Here is a 15984-nt window from a genome sequence, read left to right as displayed (position 1 = left end):
AACCAAAGAATTATGACTTACATGTATGTATTCTATTTTACACTTTTTATTCTCACATGACCCTCATAATAAGGTATGAAATATGTGACACAGGCTTATGTGTTCTCATTGATCACTGCCACAGCTTCTTCATGGCTGCTCATGTGTCAGTGTTAAGTGGTTTAGAACAGCCTTTTTACTACTTTTTTTTTCAATCAGTATTATTAAGTTGGGCTTTTGTCCCAGATCTTGATATATATGTCTGATGAGCACTGCCAGACCCCATCGCTGATGTCCAGGCTGGTCTAGGGCCACAGCAGGCCATCCAGTTATTTCCCCCCGAGACCAGACCTGAGTCTTTGATCTTACCACAGGCGTTTCAGGGGAGTCCTTTCCCAAGCCTCACTGTTGGTGTCAGAGAACAGGTGCCACAGAACAGAGTAGATTGTGACTGCCCTTGGGACCTGCAGTTTCTACACCCAAATCATTGGTGCTTTTGCTATATGACCCCTATATTATGTTTCCACACCATCACATCACAGTGGACCTTTTGCTGCGATGTCATTACAAATAACTGTCTGTAGTAGTGGATATCTGATCAGAACTTAAGCAGAAGAAGGAATAGTTCCCTTAATACATTTTTCCTTCTAACTTCTGCAAAAAGAGTAGTAAGTTTTAGAATATTTTAAGCAAAATGTTAAAGTATTTGTCATCTCTAAGTATTCTTAGCATATAACCTAAAGTGTTAAAAAGAAATTAAATGTAAGATTTAAGTTGTTGATAATATAAAATTAGAAGAATGCATATGCTTCATGAGTCTACTTTAAAGATCATTATTCAACTATATAACATGTGGATTAATTTGAAATACCAAAAAAATGACATGTCCATTTGGGTACAAATAATTTCATTACAATGAGGTTAATTTTTTTAAAAGGTAATTTATATTTTACAGAAGTCTTCCCTAACATTTACTGTTACTTTTGCTATACTTGGTACTGGTCATCTAAACATTTACAACATTGGTCAGGTCATTCTGAGATTTTTGCCTTAATTTTTCAGGAAATATGCAGTTGTCCACTACTCTTCAGTATTACCCCATAATTCATGGTTGATAGAGTTTCACTGAAAGCCTCAGGACTTTTCTTTTTCTCATTAGTTAGAAAAAATATTTCTAAATATATCCTATCATAGGAAATATGCATGATCGTGCAAAGAGCAGTTCTTCAGAAATCCTGGAAGATAGTAAATCAACAAAAAAATCAAAGAAGGTAAGTGAAATGAATTTTTCATTTTAGTGTTAAGGCTAAAGTATTGAATTGCTTCTACTACTTTTTATATGGTTATCCACATAATTTAACTCCCTTAATATGAGTTTTGATGACTCAAGAACATGTGACGAATTTCAGGTGATGTTTCACATTTTTAACGTGCATGTTTACTTATTGGATTATGATTCAGATTGCTCTGCAAAAATGTAATAGCATGTTCCTTTCAATCCTCATGCATACTGATTCATCATACAATAAAAGATATGTAAAAGAACTCTACTGCTTAAATTATAAGAGTATAGTATCCCGAGAGTCTAGAAGAGAGTAAGGCAAAGCCAAGAAATAGGATGAATGAAAAAATAAAGATGACGGTGCTTAGAAAACATTACAACATGCTACTCCAGTCTCTCCTAGTACCTGTTTTGGAGTTGTTACAAGTCTGATGGATACGTTTCTTCTTCTTGGAAGTAAATTACTCTTTCCACTTACAGAAAAACTTTATTTAATCATGAGATTACATTGCCAGGTAGAAGTGTTAGGAGGTAACATGGAAGACAAGAAAAATGAAAAGCCTCGTTAATTCTTATTCAACTTAGGTGTCAGCTTAAATGTCTTTTCCACACAGAGGCCTTTTGTAACCAGCAGCACTTATATAAATTATTATGTCCCATTATTATTCTCTCACAGAGCACCCTTTTCTCATACTTCTTAGTATTTGTCACAGTTTGCAATTACATAGTCATTTGTATATTCATTTACTTTATGTCTGTATCTCCCCACTGGCCTTCAGCTCCTTGGGGATATAAACTATTTTCTGTTTCACTTTCTAGTGTATCCTTAGCACTTATCACAGTTCCTGGTAAATGGTAGATGCTCAGTAAACATTTTTGGTTGACAATGGATTGTAAAATGTGAGGGGGTAAGAAAGAGGAAAGGATGAAGGTAAAACCAGGAGCCGCCCTTAGGGTAGTAAACAGCCTGTTTTTTGCCATCTTTGTAGGTATATGCCACTCTGAAATTCCTTTCAGAATTACTTCAGAAATTTCAGAAGTTATTTTAGCCCAAATCTCCATATTGTTATCTTTTACTAAAAATTACTTCATTACTATTTTTATCTTTATAAAATAATAAGTTTGGATTACCATACCCAAAAGATGTCTGTGACCTGGCTCAAAGGACACTTCGGAATTATTATCCTTCTTAGAATTATAACATGCATCGCTAGAACATTTCATCAAGGTTTAAGAACTTTTTAGATTCTCCGTCTAGTAGAACAGAACATTTAACAGATATTCCACCAGTATACTTCATAGTGTTCCTGTGAAAACTCTTTTCACTTACAAAGAGCTCAGGGAAAGAGTCTGGAAAAGAAAATCAAATCTGAGGGAGAGGGATGAAAAGTAAAGGAGTCAGGAGACCTAAGAACCTAAGGGGAGGAAAAGTGAAATGAAGCAGCAGAAAAAAATATTTGAAACACACCTCTGACCAAATGAAAATGCATATTGTAGAATATGTGGTCGAGTTTAGGGAACTTTTCAGCCTCTCCCGTCTTCAGCATTGTCCATAGTTGGTAGGATTTGGATACGCAGGACAGGAGAGGCCGGAGCCAGGGAAGGCATGCTGTGTGGCAGGCACCTACAGTAGCATCAGGGAGCCGCGCCAGTCCATGGGACAAAGGTGAGGCCAGGCCAGGATACAGAGTGCCAGGCTGACAAATTCAGTCCTAAACTTTGATTCTGCTTAAATTCTCATTTATACCTAATGGAAAAATATAATTCAGTAAGTATGCATTTCCTTGGATAAAGAAAAGAAAAAGTATTAAAAATTATATTTTAAAAGTCAAGCAGGGCCTCCCTGGTGGCGCAGTGGTTGAGAGTCCGCCTGCCGATGCAGGGGATACGGGTTCGTGCCCCGGTCTGGGAGGATCCCATATGCCGCGGAGCGGCTGGGCCCGTGAGCCATGGCTGCTGAGCCTGCGCATCCGGAGCCTGTGCTCCGCAACGGGAGAGGCCACAACAGTGAGAGGCCCGCGTACCACAAAAAAAAAAAAAAAAAAAAAAAAAAAAAGTCAAGCAGTAATAAATGTATTTCCTACTTAAAGAATAGTCTGTTATTCTATATATTTTAAAAGGGAAATAGATGATTTAGATGAGATTTTTTTCAACCATTCCCACATTATATATTTTTTTTTTTTTTTTTTTTTTTTTTTTTTGCGGTAGGCGGGCCTCTCACTGTTGTGGCCTCTCCCCTTGTAGAGCACAGGCTCCGGACGCGCAGGCTCAGCGGCCATGGCTCACGGGCCCAGCCGCTCCGTGGCATGTGGGATCTTCCCAGACCGGGGCACGAACCCGTGTCCCCTGCATCGGCAGGCGGACTCTCAACCACTGCGCCACCAGGGAAGCCCCCACATTATATATTTTAATCTACAATGTCTCTAACCTATTTATACCATCTAAGCCAAACAAATCAAACTGTTTTTAAAACATGGAAAATAAATGATGCATTAACTCATATCAAGATAAGCATGTGTTTGAAATTTTACATCCCCTCCTTTAATTAGACAGCCACTCCGAAGGTAATTAAAAAAAAAAAAAAAATAAGTACACTCTTGGTCTCTACAAGACAGAATTCTCCATTGAATTTTGTTTTGATGATTTTAAATGTTTCAGATAGCCAGGTTAGGACCCATAATTTTAATTGGTGGCAGAGATCTTTTGATTGTTATATTTGGAAATCGCCAAATATTGCTTTTCCAAACTGTAGCAAATTTGAATCCACAGTTAGCCGCTAAGAAAAATGTGTTATTGGTTTAATTTCCACCTAAGTAAGGTACTGAAAAAAGTAGTAAGCTTTTTAGCTATTAATAATAATTTCTTCCCATCATGGTATTAGTTTATTCATGTGTTTATTTAGCATGTATTTACTGGGTGCCTCTTATGTGCTAGGCACAAGGCTAAAGGCTGCAGATAGGTTAAAAATCCAGTGCCACCCCTCAGAAACTAGCTAGAATATGGCAGATTCCTGGATAGTTCCCCATGCCAGTTCACAGTCAATAGATTTCTTATTCATTGTCACTACCATAAATATAAGAGGCTGAGATGAGGATTTCTCCATCAAAAATTATGCCTGTGGATTCTTGCCTTTCCTGACGGCTTCCTTTTCTCTGATGCTAAGCTTTATTCACCGTGGCAGCACAACACAGCACGTTTGCCCCAAGTACACAGTTAGCTTTACTCTATTGTGAGGAAAATCTGAGGTCAATTATACATATGGTATCCTGTTGCTGTCAGTTTTTTCAGGCTTAATACCTGAGACTATCTCTTTCGGACCCACCCAATAATTACTCCCCTGCTTTTTAAAAATAGCTTTATTTAGGTATAATTGACCTATAATGAACTATACATATTTGAAGTATATAATCTGATTAGTTTTGACATACATATACAGCTGTGAAAGCATAATCACAATCAAGAGAGTGAACAGTGCCATTATCAGCAGAAGGTTCTTTGTGCCTCTCTGTGATCCCTGTCTACACCCCACATCCCCCTGCTGTACTCAGCAAATAACTGATACTGTTTTGAGATTCATCCATGCATGTATCAATAGTTCATTCCTTTATATTGCTGAGTGGTATTCTATTTTGAGTTAATTTCTCATATGGTAAAGGTATGGATTGAAGTTCTTTTTTTTTGCATATGGACATCCCATTGTTCTAGCACCATTTGTTGAAAAGATTTTTAAAAAGCCTGTCCTCTACTGAATTGCCTTCATACCTTTGTCAGAAAGCAATTGACTTTTTATGTGTGAGCCTATTTCTGGACTCTGTATTCTGTTCCTTCAATCTGTTTATCTTGTGCCAGTACCACACTGTCTTGATTACTGTAGCTTTGATATAACTCTTGAAATCAGGAACTGTTAGTCCTCCAACTTTGCTCCTTTTCACACTTGTTTTGGCTATTCTAGACCCTTTGCACTTCCATGTGAATTTTTATAATCAGTTTGTCAATTAGTGAAAAAAATGCCTGCTGGGATTTTGATTTGGCATTGTTTTTGAATCTACAGATAAACTTGGGAAGAATTAACATTTTAACAATATTAAGTCTCCTAATTCATGAACATGACATTTCTCTTCATTTATTGATGTCTTCTCAAATTTCCTTTAGCAACATTGTTGAATGTTTCTTAACATGGAAGTTGAGATCACTGATTTGAGACCTTTCTTATTTTCTATTATAGGCTTTTGTGTTATAAATTTCCCCTGAAGTACTTGATATGTTGTGTTTTCATTTTCATTCAGTTCAGAATACTTTCTAATTTCCCCTTTGATTTCTTCTTTGACTCATGCGTTATTTAATTTCAATGTTGCTGGAGATTTTTCCAGTGATCTTTCTGTTATTACTTTCTAATTTAATTACATTGTAATTGGAGAACATACTTAATATGAACTGATTCCTTTTAAATTTATTGAGACACATTTTATGGCCCAGAATCAAGTTTATCTTGGTAAATGTTCATTTGAGAAGAAGGTTGAGAAGAATACTGTTGTTGGGTGGAGTGTTCTATCAGTGACAATTAAGTCAAGTTGGTTGATAGTGTTGTTCAAGTCTTCTGCATCCTTCCTGATTATCTGTCTACTTGTTCTATTATTAAAAGAGAGGTATTAAAATCCCTGACTATAAATTGAGGATTTGTCTAATTTCCCTTGTACTTCTATTAATTTTTGCTTTATGTATCTTAAAGCTGTTATTTGGTTCTATAATGTTTAGAATTATTACCTGCTCTAATTAATTGACCCCTTCATCATTATGAAATGACCTTCTTTATAGCCAGTGATAGTCTTTGCTCTAAAATCTACTTGATCTGATAATATACAGCCACTTTAGCTTTCTTTGGATTAGAGTTATCATCTTTTAACATACTTTTACTTTTAAGCCATTTGTGATTTTACATTTGAAGTACATTTGATTTAGGCAGCAGGCAGATGGATCTTGCTTCTTTTTTTTTTCTAACATCTTTATTGGAGTATAATTCTTTTACAATGGTGTGTTAGTTTCTGCTGTATAACAAAGTGAGTCAGCTATACATAAACATATATCCCCATATCTCCTCCCTCTTATATCTCCCTCCAACCATCCCCATCCCATCCCTCTAGGTGGACACAAAGCACTGAGCTGATCTCCCTGTGCTATGTGGCTGCTTCCCACTAGCTATCTGTTTTACATTTGGTAATGTATATATGTCCATGCCACTCTCTCACTTCGTCCCAGCTTACCCTTCCCCCTCCCCATGTACTCAAGTCCACTCTCTACATCTGTGTCCATCCACCTCACTACAAATAACTCAGTTTCATTTCTTTTTATGGTGGAGTAATACTCCATTGTATACATGTGCCACATCTTCTTTATCCCTTCATCTGTTGATGGACACGTAGGTTGCTTCCATGTCCTGGCTATTGTAAATAGAGCTGTGATAAACACTGTGGTACCTCTTTTTGAATTAAGCTTTTCTCAGGGTATATGCCCTGTAGTGGGATTGCCGGGTCGTATGGTAATTCTATTCTTAGTTTTTTAAGGAACCTCCATACTGTTATCCATAGTGGCTGTACCAATTCACATTCCCACCAGCAGTGCAAGAGTGTTCCCTTTCCTCCACACCCTCTCCAGCATTTATTGTCTGTAGATTTTTTGATGATGGCCATACTGACTGGTGTGAGGTGATACCTCATTGTAGTTTTGATTTGCATTTCTCTAATGATTAGTGATGTTGAGCATCCTTTCATGTGTTTCTGGCAATCTGGATATCTTCTTTGGAGAAATGTCTATTTAGGCCTTCTGCCCATTTTTGGATTAGGTTGTTTGTTTTTTTGATATTGAGCTGCATGAGCTGCCTGTATATTTTGGAGATTAATTCTTTGTCAGTTGCTTCGTTTGCAAATATTTTCTCCCATTCTGAGGGTTGTCTTTTGGTCTTGTTTATGGTTTCCTTTGCTGTGCAAAAGCTTTGAAGTTTCTTTAGGTCCCATTTGTTTATTTTTGTTTTTATTTCCATTTCTCTAGGAGGTGGGTCCAAAAGGATCTTGCTGTGATTTCTGACATAGAGGGTTCTGCCTATGTTTTCCTCTAAGAGTTTGATAGTGTCTGACCTTACATTTAGGTCTTTAATCCACTTTGAGTTTATTTTTGTGTATGGTGTTAGGGAGTGTTCTAATTTCATTCTTTTACATGTAGCTGTCTAGTTTTCCCAGCAGTCTTTTCTCCATTATATATTCTTGCCTCCTTTATCAAAGATAAGGTGACCATACGTGTGTAGGTATATCTCTGGGCTTTCTATCCTGTTCCATTGATCTATATTTCTGTTTTTGTGCCAGTCCCATAGTGTCTTGATGACTGTGGCTTTGTAGTATAGTCTGAAGTCAGGGTGCCTGATTCTTCCAGCTCCGTTTTTCTTTCTCAAGATTGCTTTGGCTATTCAGGGTCTTCTATGTTTCCATTCAAATTGTGAAATATTTTTTGTTCTACTTCTGTGAAAAATGCTATTGGTAGTTTGATAGGGATTGCATTGAATTTGTAGATTGCTTTGGGTAGTATAATGATTTTCACAATGTTGATTCTTCCCATCCAAGAACATGGTATATCTCTCCATCTGTTGGTATCATCTTTAGTTTCTTTCATCAGTGTCTTATAGTTTTCTGCATATAGGTCTTTTGTCTCCATAGGTAGGTTTATACCTAGGTATTTTATTCTTTTTTTCCAATGGTAAATGGGAGTGTTTCCTTAATTTCTCTTTCAGATTTTTCATCATTAGTGTGTAGGAATGCCAGAGATTTCTGTGCATTAATTTTATATCCTGCTACTTTACCAAATTCATTGATCAGCTCTAGCAGTTTTCTGGTAGCATCTTTGGGATTCCCTATGTATAGTATCATGTCGTCTGCAAACAGTGACAGCTTTACTTCTTTTCCGATTTGGATTCCTTTTATTTCTTTTTTTTCTCTGACTGCTGTGGCTAAAACTTCGAAAACTATGTTGAATAATAGTGGTGACAGTGGACAACCTTGTCTTGTTCCTGATCTTAGAGGAAATGGTTTCAGTTTTTCGCCATTGAGAACAATGTTGGCTGCAGGTTTGTCATATATGCCCTTTTATTATGTTGAGGTAAGCTCCCTCTATGCCTACTTTCTGGAGGGTTTTTATCATAAATGGGTGTTGAATTTTGTCGAAAGCTTTTACTGCATCTGTTGAGATGATCATATGGTTTTTCTCCTTCAGTTTGTTAATATGGTGTATCACATTGATTGATTTGCATATATTGAAGAATCCTTGCATTCCTGGGATAAACCCTACTTGATCATTGTGTATGATCCTTTTAATGTACTGTTGGATTCTGTTTGCTAGTATTTTGTTGAGGATTTTTGCATCTATGTTCATCAGTGATATTGGGCTGTAGTTTTCTCTTTCTGTGACATCTTTGTCTGGTTTGTTATCAGGGTGATGGTGGCCTTGTAGAATGAGTTTGGGAGTGTTCCTCCCTCTGCTATATTTTGGAAGAGTTTGAGAAGGATAGGTGTTAGCTCTTCTCTAAATGTTTGATAGAATTAGCCTGTGAAGCCATCTGGTCCTGGGCTTTTGTTTGTTGGAAGATTTTTAATCACAGTCTTAATTTCAGTGCTTGTGATTGGTTTGTTTATACTTTCTGTTTCTTCCTGGTTCAGTCTCAGAAGGTTGTGCTTTTCTAAGAATTTGTCCATTTCTTCCAGGTTGTCCATTTGATTGGCATATAGTTGCTTGTAGTAATCTCTCATGATCCTTTGTATTTCTTCAGTGTCAGTTGTTACTCCTCATTTTTCATTTCTTTTTTTTTTTTTTTTTTTGCGGTACACGGGCCTCTCACTCTTGTGGCCTCTCCTGCAGCGGAGCACAGGCTCTGGACGCGCAGGCCCAGCGGCCATGGCTCACGGGCCCAGCCACTCCGCGGCATGTGGGATCTTCCCAGACCAGGGCACGAACCCGTGTCCCCTGCATCGGCAGGTGGACTCTCAACCACTGCGCCACCGGGGAAGCCCCATTTTTCATTTCTAATTCTACTGATTTGAGTCTTCTCCCTTTTTTTCCTTTTGAGTCTGGCTAATGGTTTATCAATTTTGTTTATCTTCTCAAAGAACCAGCTTTTAGTTTTATTGCTCTTAGCTGTTGTTTCCTTCATTTCTTTTTCATTTATTTTTGATCTGATGTTTATGATTTCTTTCCTTCTGCTACCTTTGGGGTTTTTTTGTTCTTCTCTAATTGCTTTAGGTGTAAGGTTACGGTGTTCATTTGAGATGTTTCTTGTTCTTGAGGTAGGATTGTATCGCTATAAACTTCCCTCTTAGAACTGCTTTTGCTGCATCCCACAGGTTTTGGGTCGTCGTGTTTTCATTGTCATTTGTTTCTAGGTATTTTTTTATTTCATCTTTGATTTCTTCAGTGATCTCTTGGTTATTTAGTAGTATATTGTTTAGCCTCCATGTGTTTGTATTTTTGCCAGATTTTTTCCTGTAATTGATATCTAGTCTCATAGCGTTGTGGTCGGAAAAGATACTTGATATGATTTCATTTTTTTTAATTTACCAGTGCTTGATTTGTGACCCAAGTTATGATCTATCCTGGAGAATGTTCCATGAGCACTTGAGAAGAAAGTGTATTCTGTTGTTTTTGGATGGAATGTCCTACAAATATCAATTAAGTCCATCTTGTTTAATGTATCATTTAAAGCTTGTGTTTCTTTATTTATTTTCATTTTGGATGATCTGTCCATTGGTGAAAGTAGGTTTTTAAAGTCCCCTACTATAATTGTGTTACTGTCAATTTCCCCTTTTATGGCTGTTAACATTTGCTTTATGTATTGAGGTGCTCCTATGTTAGGTGCATAAATATTTACAACTGTTATATCTTCTTCTTGGATTGATCCCTTGATCATTATGTAGTGTCCCTCTTTGTCTCTTTGTAGTGTCCTTCTTTGTCTCTTTATTTACTATAATAAAATATATAGTCTTTATTTATTTATTTTTTTTAATTTTTTTGCTGTACGTGGGCCTCTCACTGTTGTGGTCTCTCCCGTTGCAGAGCACAGGCTCTGAACACACAGGCTCAGCAGCCATGGCTCACGGGCCCAGCTGCTCCGTGGCATGTGGGGTCTTCCCAGACCGGGGCACGAACCCGCGTCCCCTGCATCAGCAGGCGGACTCTCAACCAGTGCGCCACCAGGGAAGCCCTATAGTCTTTATTTTAAAGTCTGTTTTGTCTGATATGAGAATTGCTACTCCAGCTCTCTTTTGATTTCCATTTACGTGGAATATCTTTTTCCATCCCCTCACTTTCAGTCTGTATGTATCCCTAGGTCTGAAGTGGGTCTCTTGTAGACAGCATATATACAGGTCTTGTTTTTGTATCCATTCAGCCAGTCTGTGTCTTTTGTTTCTAGCATTTAATTCATTTACATTTAAGGTAGTTATCGATATGTGTGTTCCTATTACCATTTTCTTAATTATTTTGGGTTTGTTATGGTAGGTGTTTTCCTTCTCTTGTGTTTCCTGCTTAGAGAAGTTCCTTTAGCATTTCTTGTAAAGCTGGTTTGGTGGTGCTGAATTCTCTTAGCTTTTGCTTGTCTGTAAAGGTTTTAATATCTCCATCGAATCTGAATTGAGATCCTTGCTGGGTAGAGTAATCTTGGTTTTAGGTTTTTCTCTTTCATCACTTTAACTATGTCCTGCCACTCCCTTCTGGCTTACAGAGTTTCTGCTGAAAGATCAGCTGGTAACCTTATGGGGATTCCCTTGTATGTTATTTGTTGCTTTTCCCTTGCTGCTTTTAGTATTTTTTCTTTGTATTTAATTTTTGATAGTTTGATTAATATGTGTCTTGCTGTGTTTCTCCTTGGATTTATCCTGTATGGGACTCTGCGCTTCCTGGACTTGATTGACTATGTCCTTTCCCATATTAGGGAAGTTTTCAACTATAATCTCTTCAAATATTTTCTCAGTCCCTTTCGTTTTCTCTTCTTCTTCTGGGACCCCTATAATTCAAACGTTGGTGCGTTTAATGTTGTCCCAGAGGTCTCTGAGACTGTCCTCAGTTCTTTTCATTCTTTTTTATTTATTCTGCTCTGTGGTAGTTATTTCCACTATTTTATCTTCCAGGTCACTTATCCGTTCTTCTGCCTCAGTTATTCTGCTATTGATTCCTTCTAGAGAATGTTTAATTTCATTTATTGTGTTGTTCATCATTGTTTGTTTGCTCTTTAGTTCTTCTAGGTCCTTGTTAAGCGTTTCTTGTATTTTCTCCATTCTATTTCCAAGATTTTGGATCATCTTTTACTATCATTGCTCTGAATTCTTTTTCAGGTAGACTGCCTACTTCCTCTTCATTTGTTTGGTCTGTTGGGTTTTTACCTTGCTCCTTCATCTGCTGTGTATTTCTCTGTCTTCTCATTTTGCTTAACTTACTGTGCTTGGGGTCTCCTTTTCACAGGCTGCAGGTTTGTAGTTCCCGTTGTTTTTTGTGTGTGCCCCCGTTGGGTGAGGTTGGTTCAGTGGGTTTTGTAGGCTTTCTGGTGGAGGGGACTGGTGCCTGTGTTCTGGTGAATGAGGCTGGATCTTGTCTTTCTGGTGTGCAGGACTGCATCCGGTGGTATGTTTTGGGGTGTCTGTGAACTTATTATGATTTTAGGCAGCCTCTCTGCTAATAGGTGGGGTTGTGTTCCTGTCTTGCTAGTTGTTTGGCACAGGGTGTCCAGCACTGTAGCTTACTGGTCGTTGAGTGGAGCTGGGTCTTCGCGTTGAGATGGAGATCTCTGAGAGAGCTTTCACCATTTGCTGGAGCACCAGGGTCTTGCTTTTTTATCTAATCTGAAAATCTCTGCCTATTTTTAAATTTATTTATTTATGGCTGCATTGGGTCTTCGTTGCTGCACACAGGCTTTCTCTAGTTGCGACGAGCAGGGGCTACTCTTCGTTGTGGTGCCCGGGCTTCTCATTGCAGTGGCTTCTCTTGTTGCAGAGCACAGGTACTAGGCGCGTGGGCTTCAGTAGTTTTGGCACGTGCCCTCAGTAGTTGTGGCTCGCAGGCTCTAGAGTGCAGGCTCAGTCGTTGTGGCGCACGGGCTTAGTTGCTCCGCGGCATGTGGGATCTTCCCGGACCAGGGCTTGAACCTGTGTCCCCTGCATTGGCAGGCGGATTCTTAACCACTGTGCCATGACGGAAGCCCTGCCTTTTTAATTGGAGCGTTCAGACCAGTTATATTTAATCTAATTATTGGTGTCATTAGGTTTAAGTCTATTATCTTACCATTGGTAGTATTCTTCTTTGTTCCTAAAAAAATGCTACTTTATTTTATTGAATATTATCATAGCTATACTTGTTTTCCTATGGTTAGCATTTTCCTAATATATCTTTTTTCATTCTTATACTTCTACTTTAGATGTGTCTCTTGTAAATGGCCTATAAGGTGGATTCTGACTTTATACTTTTTAACATGTACCTAAAATCTAAAGCTAATCAATGTTCCTTTTTCCCAAATGTTACCAGGATCTTAGAAGAGTTTTCTCTCCTATCACTCGATTTTTTCCCATTTTACATGTTATTGTATCGAGTATTCTATTAATTTTTTGAACCTCATCAATCAAATATCATTATTTGTTATACCGCTTTCTTTATTCACCATTCCTTTTCACATCTCAGATGTCCCTTCTGGAGTGTTTTTTATTTTTCCTGAAGAAATCCTTTGGAACTTACTGTCATAAATTTCGTTCTGAAGTTAACTTTTGCACTTGCTACTCACTGGAAAATTAATGGTGGTATGGCTGGTTGACAATTATTTTCTTTTAGTATCTCCTCCCATTGTGGCTATTAAGAAATTTACTTTAGTATAATTGCTGGTAACTTCACATATAATCTGTCATTTCTGTCTGGCTGCTTTTTACATTGTATGTTTGTCTTTGATGTGCTTCATTTCACTATGAGATGCCTAGATGTTAGTTTTTTTATTTTAACTTTCTTCTAATTCATTATGACTCTTGAATCTGAGAATTCATGTCATTCATCATTTTAAGAAAATTCTCATCCATTATATATTTGAATATTTCCTCTCTCCTCTTTGGAGCTCAAATATAATAACACTTTTTATTCTGTTATCTGTGTCTTTTAATTTTTACTTTTATATTTTGTGTATCTAATTGATATTTGGGGAAATTTCAGAGCTTGTCTGTTTCATAGTATCTTTTCATCTGAGACTAATCTGCTGTTTAACCTCCTTATTGAGTTTTAATTTCAGTTACGTTTTTCACATTTTGAAGTGAAATTCTATTTTGATTCTTTTTCAAATCAATCTGATCTTTTACCTTGTTTTGTTTACCTAGTACCCTGTTTTTTATTATAGTCCTTTAAATAATTTAAGCAAACTTATTTTATATTCTGTATTTAGTTATTCCAATGTCAGACATCCTCCAGAGTCTAAATCTGTTTGTTGCTTTGGCTGGCTTGCTAATGGTGACTTGTTTCCTTCTGTGTTTTGATATTTGGATTGTAAATTCATGTTCAACCAGGACTTTTTGTGGAAATCCTTTAAAGCTTAGATTACTGTAAGTCCATCCATAGAGAATTTATATAAAATTCTGTTAGCTTCCCTGGGTGTTACCATTTCGGGACAGCTTTCAGTCAATGTCTCAGTTAAGGGTTTTCCACCAGTACTGTACATGTTAACCCCAAACTCACATTAGGAAAACATTATTAGGCTGAGAGAGACATGTTATTTTGTTCTCTTCCAATGTTTTGTAGGTGAACTTACATTAAAGACCTAGTCCTCAGAGGGTCCCCACTTTATATAGGAGTCTCAGTTCCAATTCTCCATATTTTGTGAGATCAAATCTGTTAAAATCCAAGAGTTGAAGTTATGAGATCAATAAAAGCCATTTCAGTACTCAACTCACCCCTGAGGCTTCCTGCTCCCTCCTTTTTTGTCCCACAGGGATTTCCCTTCATTTTATGTGAGCTTACCTACACATTATAAAATTATATTTTGTATACTTCTTCAGCATTTCTTGGCATTTTGTAGTGGCAGAATTTTTCAAGATGTGTATTCCTACGCAATAGCAGGAACAGGAGTTCTCCCATTTTAGTTCATAGACTCTTTATCTAGACTAACTTTTTGAGTTACAACTTTTCATTCTAGTTCCTCCATTCTTTAAGGCTAAAGGCAAACTATTATTATTAGCACCATTTTAATTTCTGAAGGAGCCAGATCTTCAGCTGTTCTTTGGTTTTGGCATCTTGTCAAAACCATTATTTGGGTTGTCATTCTTTAGGACTCCTGTTTTCTGTCTGGCTAAATCCTCAAAGGGCTTAAATCATTTGGAACTTTTCAGTTATCATCTTCCTTGATGTCTCCTGCATGTGGCTTGTTGGCCACTCTCTTCTTGATATTTTCCTCCCCTGACTTCTGAGTTGCCTTTTTTTCCTGATTTTGTTCCTACAAAACTCAGTCCCCAGTGCTGGCTCCTCTTCCTCTGCCTACCTTTCACACTTGGCTTTTCCTCAGTCTCTTTTCTTCTGTTTTCTCTTCTGCCCACCTGGAATCCCTGGGTTATGGGGTCTACTTTCGTCTCTTCAGCTGTTATGTGCATTCTGCCTGTCCTCAGCCCTGGCCTCCCCTGAGCAGCAGGTCTGTATATCCAACTGCCTACTCAGGCACCTGGGGCTCCCACCCCCATCATTTGACAGCACTAACACTTTGCCAGAAGTTCTGATCTACAGGAATGGGGAGGTATGTCCTCTAGAAGATGCTGGTTTTCATCTTTTTCTCTTATAACAAAACAAAGTGAAATACTAAATTTGTTCTTTGAAGAAAAATGTTAACATATTACCAAAGCACTGATAGTGTTGAAGGGTAAACCTTGAAAGGTCTTGTTTTAGGGAAGAATCATGATTGCAGTTGGTAAAAGAAAAAAGGCTGGTGGATGCTAAGAATGTACCATTGTGGTGCCTCATAAAGATGTGATGAAATAATGTTAAGACTTGTTGAAAATTATACCCCCTAAATACTGTTAAGTGACTGTTTCACTTACTGAAATGAATTCTCTGCGTGTTTTTTTTCTAGATTTTCCTCTTTAAAAAGATGTCATTGACGAGCCTTCAGAAAAGTAGAAAGCAGAATAATAATGAGCCAGTCCCAGAGATAAAATCAATAGGAGGTAAAATAGCTTTTAAAAAGAATAAGAAAGATGCCAACAAGAACCACATGGGGCAAAATCATCAGGATACCTCACCCCCAAATATGGAGAGAAGGTCAAAATCTTGTGTAATACTGTGAATATATGTTTATGTTTTCATGGTCACCACACCCGTTGTAATTTATACTTGAAAAACATTTGAGCTCTGATGGAAAGTTTCTAATAACAAACTTTTAAAGATATAACTTAAGAATATGCTTTATTTGGTTTGAATAGTATGACCAGTTTTGATATTTATTTAAATGCTGATATTTTTGACAAGCAATTTCAGAATATGTGTATCTCAGACTCTTCTTCAAGCGTTGTGGCCTTAACGGTTCAGTGTTGCAATATAAAATATATTTTTATATGTGAAACTTAAGATATTTCATAGTTTTTACTAAATTTTACTTCTTTATAATTTCATAAGGCAATATTTGCAATCTCATGACACAGTTTTTAATGTATTTGCAATTTTCAAAAACTGAGTCAAAA

At 37.3% G+C, this 15984-nt stretch overlaps 1 protein-coding gene across 1 annotated transcript in view; it reads left to right on the top strand.

The window, feature by feature from the left end:
* The window catches only part of RPGR (retinitis pigmentosa GTPase regulator), a gene marked incomplete at its 3' end in the record, with an annotated part of 63595 nt that extends 48005 nt beyond the window's left edge, over positions 1-15590 (top strand). The window contains exons 15-16 of the mRNA XM_079727438.1: positions 1174-1250; positions 15378-15590. Coding sequence (XP_079583564.1) covers positions 1174-1250; positions 15378-15590 — 290 coding nt within the window. The remainder of the gene's footprint in view (positions 1-1173; positions 1251-15377) is intronic.
* Between the last annotated feature and the right edge of the window lie 394 nt (positions 15591-15984).

The sequence above is a fragment of the Hyperoodon ampullatus genome, assembly GCF_949752795.1.
Source record: "Hyperoodon ampullatus genome assembly, chromosome: X".
NCBI lineage: Eukaryota > Metazoa > Chordata > Mammalia > Artiodactyla > Ziphiidae > Hyperoodon > Hyperoodon ampullatus.
The sequence above is the reverse complement of the archived record's forward strand: the minus strand, read 5'-3'. Positions and strand labels throughout refer to the sequence as shown.